At 34.2% G+C, this 21,311-nt stretch overlaps 1 protein-coding gene across 1 annotated transcript; it reads left to right on the top strand.

The window, feature by feature from the left end:
- The first annotated feature begins 19,617 nt into the window (after nucleotides 1–19,617).
- Nucleotides 19,618–20,547, top strand: LOC111986921 (uncharacterized). The gene is made up of 2 exons (XM_024018618.2): nucleotides 19,618–20,231; nucleotides 20,340–20,547. The coding sequence occupies exons 1-2, from the start codon at nucleotides 19,618–19,620 to the stop codon at nucleotides 20,545–20,547; spliced, it is 822 nt and encodes a 273-aa protein (XP_023874386.2).
- The last annotated feature ends 764 nt before the right edge of the window (nucleotides 20,548–21,311 follow it).

Here is a 21,311-nt window from a genome sequence, read left to right as displayed (position 1 = left end):
CCTCACTTAGAGGGTAAAATGGTAATTTTGCCTTGAAAATATGCATCTTGATTCTGGCCATTAGATCCTTAATCTCATTTCACCAAAATGATCTTGATATTGTAACGATCAAATCGACTAGTCATAAGCTCTAATCGAACCACCCGATTGAAAGTTATCATCAAATCAAGTTTTAATGGTCGAGATGCACTATCACAAATTGAGTCCGACTATATGTGATTATGAACAATTAATTTCAATTGGTTATAAGTGTAATCAATTTGAGATCAATGATATGTCATAATTTGATTAGTTAAGACTACATTTTATGATGAGGTTGCATACACCTAATTAATTAGATAATTAAACATTAATTATTCAATGAGTAATTTGTGTAATTATCTTTTAATTAGAGTAAATTTGAAACTAATTAAGTCTGAAATTGGAGTGATTGAAGTCATTTAATGTTAATTGGGAGCTAATTTGGGACTTATTAATGTTAATTGTGTTAAAACCATTTTCTAGCAAATGACCTTTACTCACCATTTTATTGATATCTCTCAAAATATTTTGAAAATGAGATAAATTTTCTCAGAAACTAGACATTTGAGGCTTTAATTTGAGTACAAGAACGAGACAATTTCAATAAGAATTGAGTTAGATATGATTTTTCGAAGTTGGCTCTACAGGCTATTATAGCAGTTACGGGAAAACCAAATTTCAGCTTACTCCTCATTTCTACCAATCTTTCCATTAATGCACCAGATTTACCTCAAGGCTAAAATGAGGTCTAGATTCACGATTCTTTGTCAACCCTCATTAAATGGCATTCCATTCGTATTTCCTCCATCACTACTATATAAACTCTTCCTCTCTTTCATTCTAAGGCACACAAAAACTCTCCATCTTCTCCTCTCTTGAGTTATAGGAAGTTCAGTAGTCTTGTCATATTTTGATCTTCTTGAGACTCAAGGTATTGAGTGAGACTCACTCTTCCTCTCCTAACTCTTCTTTTCCTCCACCCTTAGGACCTCCCTCAATAGTCTCCTCCTCCACCATATGGATCTTGCATAAAAGTATACCCTCTTTCCCTAATTGTTTTTTTTTTTTTTTTTTTTTTTTTTTTTTTTTTTTTTTTTTTTTTTTNAGTCGTTACTTTGGCATCAACATATATAAAAAAAGCACCAATGCAGCACCATATATCGCATAGATTAAACAATATAAGCTCTAACAAAGTGCTACAAATTTTCGATTTTCTGACAAAAAAAAATTTCAAAAACCAAAATTTGATCCAGAGTAGAAAATTGAAATTCGGTATGCTCTGTTTTGTGGAGAGTAAAACAGAGCATGTCCGTTGGTTGTAGTCCTCGTTGTTGCCATGGATTATGCTCTGTTTTGTGGAGAGTAAAACAGAGTAGTCCTCGTTGCTGTGCTCAGCCATAACGTCAAAATCAAGTCCGATGGAGGGGATTTTTATGCATAGAAACCGAGTCCTCTGGACTTGATTTCTATGTATAGACTCGTTTTCTGGCCTACGTGCAAACACAAAAACAGGGAATAGCTACAGTAAAATCGACTCCAGAGGACTCGAATTGTTAGAAATGAAATTAGTTTGAAAGTTTGCCTAACTAATGATATTGTTTGGGTTTGACGGTTATTTTCTAAAAAATCCCTCAGAACTAGTGTTTTAAGATATTTGATTAAACAAAATTACATATGACTATCGAACCTAGCCAACGAGTTGAGTTGGCAAGTTCCCAATGCCAATTAACAGGGCCTAAAGTAGCTATTTTAAGTGATTGAAACAAAACAGATTTAACCGTGGAAAACATCATAGTGATAAACTTATAACATAATTCTCTAGGGAGGATGACTTAAAATTTGATACGTGTAAAATGAGTAACTGTTTAGTTTAAAAACTCAGATAATCTACCCTGAATATATCAAAATGCCACAAACAAAAAAATAGAGTATACACGATCAAGTTTCACTTTTCAGTGAAGTGATTAGTACAAAAACAAAAAATGAATGGTGCAGCAACATTGTCCCCAATCAACATGTCATTACTAAGGTATTCAATTAAATTTTTTTTCCCTTCTACATATTTTAGTTTCTGATAATCTTCTTCTAAAAAAAAAAGTTTCTCATAATCTTTTATGGGTTTTACTCTGCTAGATTGTTTGGGCTTCTGACGCCAAAAGAGGCCCAGAACAAATCAAGCATTGAGCTAGTATTTTGTTCGGATAAAGTACTGGGCCTCTTACTTAGTAGCTTTGAAATAAGCTTTAAATTTGGAATAACTTTTAAATTTTTTTTTAATAGTATTTTTTTTTTCTCAAAGCCAAAAACGACAATTACCAAAACCGACAAGGATTAGGATACCAAACAACGACACGGATTAGGATTTTATTAATTATAAAAACCCAGAGACTCTCTCTTCTCATATAATATAATTTATTCTTTATTTTTTGTCGCCGCCGCCAAACCCCAAACAAAAGAGTTCAAAAACCCTCCTCCTCCTCCTCCTCCTCCCGACTAGCAATAGCATCATAGCTCTCTGTTTCCCCAAAATAATCAAACAAATCTTGAGGGAGGTTGTTATCAATTAAATTTTTTTTTCCTTCTACATATTTTAGTTTCTGATAATCTTCTTCTAAAAATAAAGTTTCTCTTAATCTTTTATGGGTTTTCCTCTGCTAGATAATTGGGGCTTCTGACGCCAAAAGAGGCCCAAAACAAATCAAGCATTGAGCTAGTATTTTGTTCGGATAAAGTACTGGGCCTCTTACTTTGTAGCTTTGAAATAAGCTTTAAATTTGGAATCTCAATTTGGAATAACTTTTAATAATTTTTTGAAAAATGTTAACATGTGCCGAGGATTGTTGGCTAAGAATTTATTTTAAAAAAATTTTAATATCACTTTTATAAAAATAAAAAAAAAACTATCAAAACATTAATTACTTTTTTTTCTTTTTTCATAAAAACTTTTTTTAATTAGATTGTTAATTAATGTCCTAGTGTCAAGGTTACTCTATTTTTTTTTAATGGTATTTTTTTTTTAAGCCAAAAACGACAATTACCGAAACCGAAACCGACAAGGATTGATTTGGGATACCAAACATCACACGGATTTTATTAATTAAAGAACCCAGAGTGACTCTCTCACTTCTCATATAATTTGTTCTGTCGCCGCCGCCAATCCCCAATCAGAAGAGATCAGAAACCCTTCTCCTTCACATCAAAAAAAAAAAAAAAAAAAAAGAAACCCAACAATAGCATCATAGCTTTGACAACAAAATAATCAAACAGATCTGGAGGGAGGTTGTGACAGCCACAAACGCAGACGAGGAGAATTTGCTTCCATGGATTCTCCTCATTCTCTGTTGCAGCCATCGTCGTGCACAGCCATAGTCAAACGCAAACGCCCAATCACTACTACTACTACTACTACTTCTATCAACGATCTTCCCGATTGTGTATTGATGGAAATTCTGGCTCCACTGTCGTTACCAACTGTGGTGTTACATTGCAAGTGGGTATCAAAACGCTGGTTTCTCTAATCTCTGCTCCTTGCTTTGCTCGACGCTTTATTACACTACACCCACATCTACACCACCCCTTTAGCCTGATCTTCTACTACCATGATTGCCACTTAAGCCGACGGCTCCTCATAACAACTAATTCTGAATCTGAATCTGAATCCGAATCCGAATCTGAATCCGAATCTGAATTGAAATCCCTGGCGTCTTATCTACACAATAAATGTGATCCTAATACTAGTTCACTTCTAGCTTGTTGTAATGACTTGCTGTTATGCCGCGTTAAAAGGGTGCAACAACATTGTCCCCCAATCAATATGGTCTCTTACTCTATCATCAATCCAATCTCTAGACGATGTCTCGCACTCCCTCCACGTTTAGTTCCGCATTTTCCTCCTCATGGTTTTTTGGACATACGGCTTGGAATTATCTGCAGCTTTGACTACAATAATGATAAACAAGTACAACTCAGTTCTAGTTCAGGTAGTGCTCATTCCTTGGTCCCGCACCAAGTTTAGCACCCAATTTAAGGTACACATTTTCTCTTCCGACACCGGAGAATGGAGCGACTCTGTGGTTTTGTGTCCTCCCAACCTGGACGGATTTAGCTTCTCTATCATCGCTTTACCCACTATCCCTTATAAAGGTTTTCTTTTTTGGTCTATTGATGGTGGCCATCTTCGGGTTTGATCCTTACAACAGTACATGTTGTGTGATTGAGAAGCCTGTACAATTGGAGCAAGGGCCGCAATCCTGCCTGAATATATGTTGATGCCAAAGTAACGACTGTTAGGACTTAAGAAAGCAATCTTACCTTTTAACAAAAGAATCTTTGAATTTCAACCAAAAAAAGAGACAGTAGTGGCATTATATAAGTTTATTTATACTCCTCCATTAATCATTATGTATGGGGATAGAAGAAAATTTTTCTTTGCAGTTTCTTTGGAGATATTAGATAAATTTTTGGCAATATGTTTCTTTACCTATCAGTTTCCTGAATATTTTGGCAAATGTTTTTGACCATTCCCGTCTTCTTGTGGTCAATGTCAAGAGACTTTACCAAGTTTATTAACACTTTCAATCAAGGACTTGCATCAAATCCTTTATTTGTACTTTTTGTTTCTGAATTTTAAATTAAATCTCGTGGTTGGATTTGGGTAGACTTCAACCATTACAGACAAAGGAGGATCGTCTAAATCGAGTCCAGAATTACAGAGAAAGGAGGAACGTCAAAATCAAGTCCAATGTTTTTTCTGCATAGAAATCAAGTCCAGAGGACTCGTTTTCTGTACATAGAAACCGAGTCCTCTGGACTCGATTTCTATGTACAGAAAATGAGTCCTCCGAACTCGATTTCTATGTACGGAAAATGAGTTTTTTGGACTCGATTTTTGGCGTCCACGGTCCTAGCTACAATGAACTCGACTCCAGAGGACTCGAATTGTTAGAAATGAAATTAGTTTGAAAGTTTGCCTAACTAATGATATTGTTTGAGTTTGATGGTTATTTTCTAAAAAATCCCTAGTTCTGATGCACATGCATGGCACGTGAAAAACTCTATCATAATATTTTTATAGCAAAAGATAAAAATGTTTTTTAAGGACGTTGATGTGCATTGATAATAGTTTAATTTTGCATATTTATATCATTGTTAGAAAGCATTATCATACTTATTTTGAGTTAATTCATGCATTTTATATTTGGTTTTGGAATAATGGTGAATAATCAATTTTGTACTTAATTGAATCTTATTGCGTGAATTTGTCTTTTGTAGGAGAATGAGATTAAATAAGTGAATTTGTGCAAAGAAGAATGCTAATGGGCTTTACTTTTACAAGGGTCATGATGAAGTTAAAGAAGGCCAATCCAATTAAATTTAAGTCCAATTGGAGAAAGGAATCAAATGAAATTTGCACTAAATCCAAGTCCAATTCGGATTAGGATTCCAACCTGCACATTAGTTAATATTTTTGGCATAACTTTCAGTTCAGGTGTCCAATCGAGATAATTCAAGTTGGGTTGGAAAGTTAACTTAAAGAGCTATAACTTTGTAGTTTACCAAAAGTCCGAATTTTGATGTTAAATGGGCCAAAATTGTCAGTTAAATGAAGCCTAAAAATATGATATTTTCTCCAAACGGGAATTCAACTTGTAATAGGATTTCTTAACCTATTTAAAGGCTCTTTAGGACAAAATTCAGGAAGGCGAATGCTAGGGCTGAGATGCAAAACAAAAAATTGGAGTAAGAGGCAGTGCCACATGTGGCTTCTCTATAGTTTTTCTTCATGATTGCATTTGTGACTATTTCTTTTTTTATTTTATTTGTCTAGTTTAATGTTTAGTATTTTATTCTTGTGTTTTATTTCAATTATCATGAGTAGCTAAATTTATAATTAGGGTTAAGAATGAAACCTTGTTAAGGATTATCAGTAATATTTATGTGATTTGATTTTTCCTACAATAATTGTTTTTTAATGATTTAAATTGTTCTTGCTTCATATTAGTTGATTAAGATGAGATTTTAGATATGAGTTCAATCATGTTTTTCTCATTATTTAGGATTTGTCTTAATTAATTAAATGTTTGGTTTTTTATTTCTTAATTTTAAAATTTGATATTTCTTGTGATTTGTTTGACTACGGATACAATTGATGATTTGATTTTATATATAGGAAGCAAAGAAGAGCATGCTTTAGATATTTAAATAGAAGTTTTAATGATAATATTTTCCATGGTAACAAAATTGATTTCTAGATTATTATGTAGTGGTTGGGAAAAATTAATGATTGTAAATATATGCTGATAAGAATTACCAAGGCGGATTCCAAAACCTTAATTCATTTTTCTAGATTGTTTACATCTCTTTATTGCTTTATATTATATCTTTGCTTAGTTTAATTATTTTCTTAGTATATTTAATTTCAAACAACCAATTTTTATTAAACTAGATTAGGATTAATTTGGTTAAGATTTGATTAATTTTCTTATATTCATACAAGTTCTTGTGGGTTCAACCTCATTTCTGTCAAACTATACTTCAGTACGGTTCGTACACTTGCGAGTACTTTAAAATTTCACAATAGACATGGAGAGAGGAAAATGAATATATGACTGAAGTGTTTGTATCCTATAAGGAATGAATTGCAGGCCTAGAGCATGAGACAAATGTAATCTGTGATGCAAAGAATATGTTTACACAATTCAAGTGAAAAGACTACATAATCATTCTTTTATGTTGGATTTTCACTTCAATCTCCTTCCCTTCTCTCCCTAAAATGGAATAGAAAAATATGTAATGATGCTAATGCTACAAAATATTGACCAAAACTTATAACAAACAAAATCAACCACCAAAAACTAGTCAAAATGAATTTCATATCATAGACCAAAAGGCTATAATAAACTGATATTTAGACAATGTTCATAAAACCCTTAGAGATATCATAAATGTAAAGTTTTCAGGATTTATTTCACCTAAAAAAAATGTATTTTACTACTTTTTTTTTTGAAAATTTAAATAAAAGAACCCAGAATTCAGATTGCACACGTAGAAAACTTGAAAATTAAAGGTTTTGATTAAATTCTCAATGAACATCACGTTGACCATGTCAATCATGTTAGGCTATATGATATATTCATGAAAAAAAAAAAAAAAACATTTTGCTGATCAGTGTATTCATCAGCATTGCAAATCAACATGAAAATAATATTCCAATGCCTGGTTTACTAACGGTAAAAAACACTACATGTGTGGTTCAACCAAAGTCCTCAAATTCAAAATCCCAAGGCCCATTAATTCCAAATTCTTAAAGTCAAAACAAAATCTTTAATCCAAGCCCCTAACACGGCTACACCCATAAATTCCAAATATCAAAACAGGGAAGTTAAAGTGTTAAACTATATAAGCCCATACATTGTATAAAACAGTCAAATTAGAACTTTCTTCAAAACTAAAGATAACAATCCGATTAATTCTCTTTGTCCAAAAAGAGCTCATACAATCATGCCTTCAACAATTTATCCCCACCAATTCAACCCTCTTCTAAACTTAATTAGACAGATGATACAAATCATTTACTATTATATATTTAAAACAAAAGCTGAGAAAAAATCCAACAAGAATGACTTCTTTTTGAAATATAAGAATTCTATAACATATTGAACTTTTATTATTATGGACATGTATGAGATGTATTTATAAGTGTGAAAAGATTGAAACTGGAGTATATTAATGAAATTTGGCATAAATTATTTTTAACAGAGGCCTATTTTTAACAATCCATATCCAAAATAAACTATTTTCAAAATAAAAGATAATATTCCCTAGAGTGTGTGTAACCTATTGTGATCAATTCTACAGGCCCCTCAATCACAAGGGAATGACAATATCTACTGTTGTTGTATGGATCAAACCTAATGATAATGGTTGTTGAACCAGAATTTTGATCAATACACAATCCAAGAGATCGTTCAAAGAAAATCCAGATTCTTGTTTGTTAACTCATCTGCAAGAATCATTCCACTTATCCCATGTATAACCTTCTCAAAATGTATAATCATAACCCTAAAGGGGTGGCTGAGTGGTTCTTAAGGTTTTATGCTATTCATGAGATCATAAGTTCAAAACCTCTCGCAAAGTCTAGATACCCTCATTTGTCAAAAAAATAAATAAAAGTTTGTGTAATCATATACGTGTAGATACCAATATTGGGGGAAATGTTTGTATCAATTTCAGAAACAACAATAACAATACTTGAGGCTATTTTTAGCAAAAATAGAAAATGATTTCAGTTACAAACGAGCTAAAAGGACGAAAAATTGTGAAAAAAAGATTGTAGAAGCATGACAAAGCCTAATCGCAATACGACAGCTTCTCCCCTGAAATTTTTTTGCATTAATCTGTTAAAAACCAATTTTATAGCCATCAGTACCAATCATTTTAGGAGATTCCTTTCGAAGTTCCAAACACCTAGTCCTTATTGAATTTTTTTGGTGCCTGCTAAAAGATAAATAGCCTAGCTCTGCATTCCTACAATTGGAGTAAGACTGTGAGAGTGAGTATGGAAATCGTAACATAGAGCATATCCTAAGTTTCAAGTTTCAACCCATCTTTATAGCTAATAAAATCATAGAAGTTAATGTTCCATCAAGAATTTAAGAGTTGAACACTAGCACCTACAATTACAGAATAATTTATAAATTTCCAAGAAAAATTTAAAGATTATTCTTAGATAGAACTGTCATTGTGAATAGCAAGAAAAGAAAATAAAGTAAAAATGTTTATTAAATCTGAAGGATAATAATTTATTGTATAACTTCGCTTGAAATAAATGACTACAATTGCTTTGCCACCCCTGCATGGGTAAAGTTTTTGTATATCAAACTTCGAAATTTAACATAACAAGGCATCAAAACTAGATCAGGAAAAAGAATATTCCAAGGCATAAGAGGATTTACCTAAGAAGTTTTCCATCTAGTAAAAAGTCATTTCCATCTTATAATTTTTTATTTTTTTATTTTTTTTATTCATATCAATTTTTGGCCAATTTTTCAGAATAGTTTTAATGTTACCCGAATGATCCTATGTGCCGCATAACTTACTCATAAATAATGGTGCTAAAAGGAGGGTGTGATATCTTTCTTCCATAGCTTGGTTCAAGTAAAGCATGTAATTTTATAAATAAATAAATGAGAGGAAGTTTCAGAAGTAGGGACTTGACCTGGTAGGAAAACCTTTGCAACATTCTCAACTGTTATTGTAGGTCCATATAGTGCCTATGCCAAAGAGACTATTTTGTGAATACACTTTGTCAAGCTTTACTAGGCTCATTTTGCTCCAAAAAATACTGTCAAACTAATAATCTTGATTGTTCTCAAATGATGAGCTTAATGTAAGGAGCATTCATATATCGGATCCTTAATGTCCATTAAGAAATTAACGCAAATGATTAGGCAGGGCATTTAGCATGATTTTGGAAATAATGGTGCAAAAAGATAGCAGGAGTAGTAAAAAGGAACAAAACTAAAAGATTACATTAAAGGATGAATTTTGATAAATAAAAGTTACCAAAAAGTAACAGGAATTAAAAATTTTTGCAATAACAGCATTGCACAACATAATAGAAAGGCAAATTGAAACCATAATACAGAAACCCAAAAGCAGCATAACATTAATTACTATTGGGGGTAGTCAGCAATGGCATCTTGTTTCTGTAAGGGAGAAGATGGAATGGGAGTTGGCCAAGATGGTAGCACAAAGGTTAAGGCAAGGGGCGTAAAGACATTATATGGGACGATTTGAGGAATATCACAAAAAACTTCCATGGTTCTGCTCTGCAAGTTGCATAATACAACCTTCGATTGTATCAACAAATACACGATATCCCCATCATTGGGATGAAAAGCTAGCACCGAGACTTCATCATAATTCTGGCTTACATATTTCATGAGCCATTTTTCTGAAACCATTTCGTTGATATACACCTCGTGCTTCAAGAGCCATTTGCCTCTTCCTCCATTGTTATCAATATCATAGTAATTGAGCTCCCAAATTTCCAAACGTGATCCTGGAAATGCAATCTGAGATATTCTCAGGCAGCCCTGAGACACTCCGAAGCAATCAATATTTGTGGCCAATTCTACAGGCCCCTCAATCACAAAGGAATGACAACATCTGCCGTTGTTGTATGGATCAAACCCGAGAAGACGGCCACCCTTACCACACCAAAAAAGCAAACCTTTATAGGGAACAGCCGGGAAGTGACATTGATAGAATTCAAATCCCTCCTGGCCTGGAACCAACACCACTGACTCGCTCCATTTACTGGTGTCAGACGAGAATATGTGTACCTTAAATACCTTTAACTTGGTACTGAAATTAGGAATGAGCACCACCCTGAAACTACTTCTACTAGTATTGTAGTCATAGGTGCAGATGATCCCAACCTGGTTCAATAATAATCGACGAGGAACAGGAGGGAGCGCAAGACATTGCCTAGTGATTGGATTCATGACAGAGTAAATCACTACTCTATCTTTAGCCTTATGGAAACATAAGAGCAAGTCATTACACGAAGCTCTAAGCCAATTAGTATGATAATTGTGACTATGATATCTGTCTTGACTTTGTAGATAAGCAGCAATAGTTTTCAATTCTGGTTTGTTAGAAGAATTAGCTATGTGGAGACGTTTGTGTGAGGGGCAATGAAAGAAATGGTTGAGCAACATAAAGGGCTGTTCTTGTTCTTCTTGTTGGTGGTGTTGTGTAATAAAACGGCGAACAAAATAAGGATTAGAGATTAGAGAAAACCAGCGTTTTGATACCCACTTGCAATTTAACACCACAGATGGTAACGGCAATCGAATCAGAATTTCGATCAATACACAGTCCGGGAGATCATTCAGAGGAAATTCAGATTCCCATCTGCAAGAATCCATTGGACACAAACACAGGCAATGAGAATACTGGATATACGAAAATAAGAAAAAAGTTAGATGGCTAAAAATGGGTAGCCATCTAACTTTTTCTCGAGAAAAAGAGACACAGAGTCGTTGGGCTCGAGGTTTCTCTAAGTTACTGCATAAGAATTTAACTATAACTCTACATGATACTGCATGACACAAACTCTTACCATTTTTTTTTTTTTTTGAGAAGCACCCGAAACGATACACCGGTATTGACCGTTATTTGAAATATATCGTATCGCTGGCCAAACCGATACAACCTTCGGTATGGTATTGATTCATTTGTTCAAAAATGGGTATAGAGAGATGGGTATAAAGAGAGAGCAACAAATCAGCATTCAAAATAATGGGGAGAGAAAGAGAGAGAGAGAGCATATCTATAAAAGGTAGTTGAGAGAAATAATAAAAAAAGTGAGAAAATTGATTATTTAAATAAAATAGGTGGTAGAATAAATGGACTGATGTGGATGATTTTGAGAAATGGGTATGTAAAAAATAGAAAAAAAAAAAAAAAGTAAGTTTTTAGTGTAAAATAGACAAAAAGTTTTAGTTGGACTGAGGCGAATGCTCTAGAGTTAGAAAGTCTAAAAATAAATTCAAAAGGTAGAACTCACGAATTTTTGTAATGTATATCAAATGGAGATTAATAATTGGAAACAAATCCATGTGATTGTATGTCTTTGTTTACCGAATAGGTTGGAGGCTTCTTTGGATGTGAGTACTGCTACAAATTGTCTATGCTCATTGGCTCATTGCTTTCTCTTCTTCCTCAAAGTGCACTACGTGGTAGCCAAAATTAAACATAATGTGAAACCAAAAAATGTATTGGAATGAATCTTATAAATAAATAAGCAAATAAATAAAATATAAACAAAACAAAACAATTACTTGAAGGAAAAAACAAAGGGCCAAAGGGGTGTTGAATCTGTTGATAACTTGGAATCATTTAAAAAAAAAAGTAGCCGTAAATTTTGGGAATTGTGGTTCTTCATTCTTCAAGGTAAGATAAAGAAAAAAAGAAAAAAAAAAGAAAAAAAAAAGGAGTTGATATCAGTTATTAAGTTTTGTGTGTTATCCAAATAATTGAAAAAAAAATAGTAAAGAAAATAATTGATAACAATTTAGTTGTTGTTTCTATCTAAAAATTGCTACAATTAGTAATTGAATTAACTTTAATAGCTGAGAAAATAAAATCCGATAATTTTTTTATAAAAATAAAAATAAAAAATTTGTTGATAAAATGAATAAAGAAAACCTAGATGATGCCAGTAGGCAAAAAGAAAATCGGATAGATTTTTTTTTTTAAAGAAGTTGGTTTCAATGTATAAATAAAAATATCGGAAAAAAAATGAGAGAAAAGATTATATTAACAACTAATTTTCTGAATCTATCCTAGAAATTGATATGAACAAAATATTGGTTGAATGTTTTTTCTTTTTTGATTTATAACAAAAGAGGATTGGAATCTCTTTTGCTCAATTGCAATTTGTTTTCTTCATAAAATGTAGGTGTATGATGATATACGAGAAACTAGTTGCCTGGAACCGTTATCCTATAAACATGATGGGAACGTAGAAATGTTCTCACCAACCTGACTTTGGATACACATCACGGTCGAAGGGATAAAGTCGAAGGGATAAATAATTAAGTTAAAGGTTCATAAAAAAAAAATAATAATAATTAAGTTAAAGAGTTTAAACTCTACTATCATGTAGAGTTTTAGTTTACCGCTATTTTTTATATTTATAAATATATATATATATATATATATATGTGTGTGTGTGTGTGTGTGTGTGTGTGTGTGTATTATAATAAATACAAAAGTTTAGCATAAAACATTTCCTCAATTCAGAACTAATTATTCATGATTTTAGACTTTAGTATCAATTAAAAGGAAAGAAAAAAACGCAATATAAAAAATAGAAAGCTTAAAAGTTACCATTGCATACTAAGAAAACAAATAATACTAATAAGTTAATGTAAATAAGTTACCATTCTGCCCTAACAAAAAAAAAATTACAAAACTTTAAAAAAAAAAAAAAAAACTTTTTTCTATATCGGTCTGTACGCCTGGTATTGCCTGAAATTGGCCGGTACAACTGGTACATGGCCGGTATGTCCGGTATTTTTTCCGGTACGAAACAGGGGGGGTTATATGTACCGGTTTGCTTGCCGGTACGGTATATACCAGCGGTACCGGCCGGTACGGTACGGAATCGACTCTCTTGTTTTTGAACACAGATCTCCTTTCCCTCTTGGTCTAATCTCCACTCCCTCTCGGTTAGATCTCCATAGACAATCCGTTACTCAGATTTCCTCTCCCTCACGGTCTAATCTCCACTCCCTCACGGTCTAATATTCACCCCTTAAGTTGCCTCAAGCATCATCTCTGCCACAAGCACCGACCCACAACGACAGATGCACATGCAAAGAATCGTTTTAGTCAACCCACAAGCACCGATCTCTGTCGCCAACATCAAAACCCATTCTCGTTGATCCACAAGCACCAATCTCCGCTACCAACATCGATCCACAAGCATTTAAACCCATTTTTGTCGACCCACGAACTCTGGTCTAGTGCCACCAACACCGATCCACAAGCGACTAACATTAACACCGATCTGTCTCTCTGTTGGTTTGTCCGTGTGGGTGTTTTTGTGTGTATCTGAGGAAAAAGAAGATTAGTAGAGGGGAAGTCACTAAGTTCGTTATGCACGGAGAAGAGAGAGAAAAAAAATATGCGAAATGTGAAATTAATAAAATAATAGGATACACATCTACAGTAACCGTACATATATACATGGTTACTGCAGCACATGTATAAATATATACAATTTTAGAAAGACTGATATGAAAGATTTTTGGGGCAAAATGTGTAAAATTGGTTGCTTTTTGTATTTTGCAAAGTTTTACATTCACTGATGTGGATGCTCTAAACACGATAAATTGTTTACAAACATTGGATAAAATTGTGCAACACATGGGACTTCAACTAGTATCAATATATAGACCCAATCAAAATTCACATTATATTAATATGAGAAAATTTGTATTCCTAATCTGGGTTGGAATTGGAAATTTATGATTGGGCTAAAAGAATAATTGTAACTAGACTCATTACATGCGTTTTGCGAGTATAATAAGGCTTTTTTATTATTATTATTATTTTAGGTTTAGTGAAATGATGTTTAAAAGTGAGATAAAGAAAATTTCTTAATTTTTAGGATTTTAATAAAAGTTTGAAAGCCTAAAACTTTGGAACTGTTTTTAAAAATAGTAAATTACTCTTTTAAACCGATTGTATTTTTAAATTTAAAATTATTGAACTAAAAGATAGGGGTAGTTTAGAGATTTTAAGAATTTGTGTGAGGATATTTTAGTATGCAAAATATTGAAAACTAAATAAGGAATCATGTTATTAATAGTATAGAAGAATAGATATAAAAAAGTCCATTTACTCTTTTTTTTTTTTCAAATATTTGCTAAATATTTAAATTCTATCTTTTTCAAATATTTGTTTTGTCTTGATTTTTTTTTTTTTTTGAGATAAATGTTAGAAATTATTTCATCTTTTTTGTGGCCATGTTCTTTGCGTCTATTGTAATTTTTATTTCCTTGTTCTTGTAATATTATTTCTTGGTAAATATTATTTTAGTCCTTAACTTTACTATTCGTCCCTAAACTTTAAAAATTTGTTTTTCACCCTTTCAGTAGTTCATTTTTCATTCCAAATTATTGAAAATGTTTCACTTTCTATCTTTAAACTTTAGAAAAGAACTTATTCATCCCTAAATTATTGAATTTTTTTTTTCTCATCTCTATTTTTGTCTTTAAACTAAAATAAAATAAAAAAAAAAAAAAAAAAAAAAAAAAAAACTTTTACAAAGTTGAGGGATGAAAAAAAATAATTTAAAATTTAAGGATGAAAAATGAACTTTTGATAAACTTTATAGATCAAAATAATATTTTGCATACCCTTATTTCTTTAACTATGTTCACAACTTTTTTGATTTAAATATTAGTTTCACCTTTTGTTTTGTCCTACTTACCATTTTACCATTATTTGTTCTCAATGTAAAAAATTCACTCAACCTCATAGCGCAGGAGGCTCACAAGCTAGTTTTATTTGCATCAATCTGTTGTGATCAAATCTGGATGCTTAGGAACAAAGCTACAAGAGAACAGCTATCCATCAACCCCTATCATCTGAGAGGTGAGATCAACAAAGTTTACAACCAACATCTTCAAGAGCATGAGATATGGTGTCACCAATGAATTCTATTCATGTACATGGTGCCCCCTACCCTTCCTTCCTCGAGAAACTTTGATTTTGTTGCCCGAGACAACCACACTTGCCAAGCTACCTTGTGCCGTGACCACTCAGGTAAATTCTTTTGGCATGGACTTCTTTTGATCTTGCTAGAGAAGCAATATGGACTGAATAAAATGGAACTGCTTACACGTGCGATGATGTGTGATTGGTCTTTGCATGACACTTGGCAAATTTCTGTTGGTTTCTGAATAATGATAGCAAAACCTAGCAGCAATATGTGGCGCTTTGTAATTGGCTGTATTTTGTGGACTTGGTAGTATGACGTGTCAGCTTGTGATAGGTCAGGAATTTTCCCTGTCTACACGTGTTATGTCCCGGACAAAGCTAGAAAAGCCAAACCACGTGGATGATACAATTGAAGTCACGCAGCTGAAGTTACCAAGTTGTTGAGGATTCAAATATCTGCTATGTTAAGTTCTGTTAGTTCAATTTGATTGCAATAAGAATTCCTATTATTTAGGTTGGTTGTGATTAGGTTGGTTCTCTATTATTTAGGAGATTGAGTTGATTGTATTAGGATATTGCTTAGCCAATTGTTACGGTTATTTGAATTATCTAGTAATCATTTGTAATTGCTATCAGAAGCTGTATTTAAAGACAGCAAGGAAAGAAGTAAGAGGCAAGCAGAAATTAATCTTAATTCTCTTCCTTTCTCCCACGTTCAGGAGGTTGGTTGCCTCATATACAACCAAAATTATCTTTTGTAAGTGCTATTACCCCAGATTTATCATGAAGGTTGTTTTTGAAGGGGATGCTTCTTGGGTAATTCACCCAATTTACAGCTCTGCTAATTGTCCACATTGGCTCATTATCCCACTGATTGAAGACTAAGAATTTTAGTTTCTCAATTTCCTTTTTGGTGTTTTCTTCAGTTCTTTGCGAGGGCAACTCTATAGCACGCTTGCTTGTTGGGTTCCTCATACAATCGAGAAGGAAGCATCCCCATCACTTCTATTCCCCTCTTTGTTTTGGTTCTTGTGAAGCAGATAGGATGGGCTCCTCTAGTATTTTTTTCTCTTCATACATTACTTGTTTCACATTAAGAAAGTTAAATTACATCATTTATTGTATACCTAGGCTTGGTATAAAGGAATTCTCATCAATAACATGACAGACGATAATGCTCCATCAAGAATTAAGAGTTATCAACCAGCCCCTAAAATTTCAGAACAAATTATAAATTTCCAAGAAACATTTAAAGATTATTTCTAGATAGAACTGTCAATGTGAATAGCAAGAAAAGAAAATGAAAGTAAAAATGTTTACTAAACCTGAAGGATAATCATTTATTGTATACCTAGGCTTGAAATAAATGACTACAATTGCTTTGCCACCCCTGCAAGGGGAAAGTTTTTGTATATCAAACTTCGAAATTTAACATACCAAGGCATCAAAACTAGATTAGGAAATTCAATATTCCAAGGCTTACGGTTTACCTAAGAAATTTTCCATCTAGTAAAAAGTCATTTGCATCTTATAAAAAAAACATTATTCATATCAATTTTGGCCAACTTTTCAGAATAGTTTCAATGTTACCCAGAGGATCCTATGTGCTGCATAACTTACTCAAATAATGGTGCTAAAAGGAGGGCGTGATATCTTTCTCCCACAGCAATGTTCAAATACTTTAGAAATTGCTCACTTCTAAGTAAAACATGTAATTTTATAATATAAATGAGAGGAAATTTCAGGAGTAGGGACCTGACTTGGCAGGAAAACCTCTGCAACATTCTCAACAGTTATTACAGGTCCATGTAGTGCCAATGTCATGGAGACTATTTTATTGATCCATTTTGTCAAGCTTTACTAGGCTCATTTTGCTCCAAAAAATACTAACAAATTAAAATAATCTTGATTGTTCTCAAATGATGAGCTTAATGCAAGGAACATTCATAGGATCCTAAGAAATTAACTCAAAACAATTAGGCAGGGCATTTAGCGTAAGAAGTAATGGTGCAATAAGATAGCAGGAGTAGTAAAAATGAACAAAACCAAAAGATTACATTAAAGGATCAATTTTGATAAATAAAAGTAACCAAAAAGTAACAGGAATTTGAAAATTTTGCAATAACAGCATTGTGCAACATAATAATAGAGAGGCAAATCGAAACCATAATACAGAAACCCAAAAGCAGCATAACATTAATTACTATTGGGGGTAGTCAGCAATGCCATCCTGTTTCTGTAAAAGGGAGGGGAGTTGGCCAAGATGGTAGCACAAAGGTTAAGGCATGGCGAATAAAATGATGACCAAGGCCGCTCTGAGGAATATCACAAAAGACTTCCAGGGTTCTGCTCTGCAAGTTGCATAAGACAACCTTCGATTGAATCGTTAAATACATGATATCCGCATCACTGGGATGAAAAGCTAGCACTGAGACAAAAGGAAAAATCCGGGTTACATATTGTGCGAGCCAGGGAGATTTTTCTGAAACCATTTGGTTGAAATAAAGCTCGTGCTTCAAACACCATTTGCCTCCTGCTCTACCTCCATTATTATTACTATCTTTGTCGAAGTCCAAGAGGTCCCAAACGCGTAAACAGGGATGCTCATTACGATAAGGGTACCCTGAGACCTGAGATGTCCTCAGGCGGCCGCGACACAGTCCAAGGCAATCGATTTCTTGGAATTGCTCCAATTGCACAGGCTTCTCAATCACACAGCAACATGTGCTGTCGTAAGGATCAAACCCGAGAAGACGGGCACCATCAATGGACCAAAAAAGAAAACCTTTATAAGGGATAGCGGATAAAGGGGTGAGAGACAATTTAAATCCGTCCAAGTTGGGAGGACACAAAACCACAGAGTCACTCCATTCTCCGGTGTCGGAAGAGAAAATGTGTACATTAAATTGTGTGGTGAACTTGGAGATTGACCAAGGAATGAGCACTACCCTGAAACTAGAACTGTGTTGGTTATCATTATTGTAGTCATAGCTGCAAATGATCCCAACCCGCAGGCCCAATGAACTACTATGAGGATGCGGAACTAGACGCGGAGGGAGTGCGAGACATTGCCTAGTGAATGGATTGATGATGGAGTAAAAGACCATGGTGACTGGAGGACAATGCTGCACCATTTGTTCAGCTCTGTCGCACCATAACAGCAAGTCATTACAAGAAGCTCGAAGCGAACTAGTATTAGGATCACATTTATTGTGTAGATAAGCAGCTAGAGGCTTCAATTCAGATTCATTCTGAGTCTCAGAATTAGTTGTTATGTGGAGACGTTGGTTTGAGCAGCAGTCAGGGTAGTAGAAGATCAGGCTAAAGGGGTGGTGTACATGTGGGTGTTGTGTAACAAAGCGTCGAGCAAAATGAGGAGTGGTGATTAGAGAAAACCAGCGTTTTGATACCCACTTGCAACGTAACACCACAGATGGTAACGACAGAAGAACCAGAATTTCCATCAATACACAATCGGGAAGATCGTTCATACTAGTGATTGAGCGTTTGCGTTTGACTTCGCATGATGGCTGCAACAGAGAATGAGAATCTACGGAAGAATCCATGAGCGACGATGAGTCGCAAACTCAAGATTTCCGAATCGATTACACAGAGAAGAAGAGATAGACTTTGGGGTTACTACGAGTTGCCTATACCTCTATGCTACTAAGGAGATGATTCTTTGTTGGGTTTCTTCCTTTTACGTACTAAAGTATCCTCATACGCAATTTTAAACTCTCTAAAATACTTATATTTTTTTTAATTAAGTAATTTTAAATTTAGAAAACACAAATAGGTTTGCTAAAATATATATATATATACACAAACAGGTTAAAAAAATAAATTCATATAGCTTCTTCCATTAGAATAGCTAGTAAATAACGTACAAATAACTAATTAAAAAAAAAAACTCACTTAGATTAAGATCCTAAGAATTAGAATACTATATCTATCTCACTTTTAAACATTATGACACTAAGAGACCGTTTGGCCTCAGCTTTTACGTTTTGCTTTTGCGTTTTTTTCTTTTTTAAAAAAAAAAAAAAAAAAAAGATGAAAGATAAAAGAAAGATATATGGGAGGTTGCATGAAACTTCCCTAATCTGCAATGCACCAGGTCCTCTTCATGTTTTTGGCAATTGTTGAAACCTTGTGAAACAAAACAAAACATTCAGATTTGATATATACAACTCTGTTTCCTTATATTGAAACGTTGAAATGTTTGAATGAAATTTTCAGCCTACAAATACACCCCAAAACTACATTCCATCTCACAATATACACAAAAAAACACCCTCTCATCTGCACAGAGACATAAACACAGTTCATTTCTCTCAAAGACCTCTCCACAGCCACATGGACTCCTCACAATCTGTCGATGCTGCAACTCATGTCACTGACAGGGTTCTCTATCGCCGTCTGGTAGAGATTGGAGTAGATGCAGAAGAGTCCATGAGGATCATGGCGTTTTGGATGTGGGTAGAGGCACAAGGGTTTATTGAACTGGTCCCTAAGATATCTGCCAACAATGACCAGCTCTTGGCAATGGTGGCTGATGAAACCAAGGCCATTCTGGCCGCTCTTGACCCCAGTTCCACCACGCCAATTACTCAAAATCTCTGCCCTATCACTTCCCTGATTTTGTACCCCGTCTCGGTCGAGGAAATCTTTGGGGACAAAGACCTCGTCTCCGAAGGTGTCTCTGAGGTTCACAACCAAGTTTGTGGTGTTCTTTTCAAGGATGTGTTTGAAGAAGGAGACAAGAGTGGAAAAACTGAGGGTAGTGTGACCGAAGTTGGGGAAGGTTCAGGCAAAGACGGGAATGAGGGCGGTGGGAAAACTTTGAACCCTTTTGCCAAGGAATGGGATCCTGCCGTAGAGCGCTCACCTGAGGAAGATAGGTGTTTGTTCCTTACTTTCTCTAATGGCTATCCTCTCAGTGACAACCAAATTGTCGAGTTCTTTAACCAGTAAGTTTTTTCTTCTTCTTCCATTTTCTTCTTTTATTATATAGATTAGTAAATGCTCTGGATACATTTTTCCGTAATATGGTTGTCTTTGTCTGATAACGTGAGCAGGAAGTATGGTCCTTGCGTTGAGAGGGTTTACGTGCACAAGCCAGATCCAAATGCACCTGCTTTGTTCGGGAAAATCGTCTTCAACACTGCCTTGGTTACAACTATGATCATGAATACACTTCATCAGGCTAAGTTTAACGTCGACGGCAAACCGCTTTGGTGTAAGCGGTTTGATTTATCTAAGAAACATGGCGGCGAGCAGAAGTGATTTTACATCATGCCATCATGTTTAATTTGAGATTGTACTCCCTTGTCTGTCATGGTATTAGACTCTTCAGTGTATTCCATGACTTCGAATAAGTTTTTTTTGTTTTTTATTATACATGGTGAAGCCATGTGTTTATCTATTTGTAACCCACAGTGAATGAAGGTATATTACCAAGATGATTTTAGAAATTTCAAATCATCAACTATAATAATATTGCTTTTTTTTTTTAATATAAAATTGAGTCTTACATTTAACTCACCATAAGTATTGCACATGTACGATGTGATTTTATTATGTGATACACTATAAAGTATATTAACGTTATTAATATTTGTGTTAAGTGAAACTATATTAATAAGGTTGGTAGTGGCAGCACTAATCACAAATCAGACAGTAGTTAGTTACTAACTTTTTTCCCTTGTGGGCTCCCATGCGTGGGACCTGCGACGGTGAAAACATGTTGCCTATCTCAGTATAGGCAATTTTTTTCCCTACGGCGGTGAAACCCAGTGTTTTTTATTTTCACTTCTCTCAACGCTATCTCTCCCTCCCCTCTCTCCTTCACTCTTCTATCAACATTCTTTGTAACCATGGATGACCTCACTGGTAAGTGGGCCCGCCTCTCCCTCAATACACGTGAAACTCAAACAATTCCTTTGGCCCCTGAAGTGGAGAACAATAACAGAGTATTGGTGGCTAAGCTCTTCACAAAACGCCGTGTCAACATCGAAGCGCTATCTCGCACATTGAAGACTATGTGGCGG

Source organism: Quercus suber, unplaced genomic scaffold, assembly GCF_002906115.3.
Source record: "Quercus suber isolate HL8 unplaced genomic scaffold, Cork oak 2.0 scaffold_166, whole genome shotgun sequence".
Taxonomy (NCBI): domain Eukaryota; kingdom Viridiplantae; phylum Streptophyta; class Magnoliopsida; order Fagales; family Fagaceae; genus Quercus; species Quercus suber.
Note: the sequence above shows the minus strand (reverse complement) of the source record. Positions and strands in the feature narration are given on the sequence as shown.

Bases quoted from the DNA above. Each gene is read 5' to 3' on its own strand.
- LOC111986921 (XM_024018618.2), top strand. From the start codon at position 19,618: ATGGACTCCTCACAATCTGTCGATGCTGCAACTCATGTCACTGACAGG. The intron at 20,232-20,339 runs GTAAGTTTTTTC...TAACGTGAGCAG, and splicing joins ATTGTCGAGTTCTTTAACCA to GAAGTATGGTCCTTGCGTTG.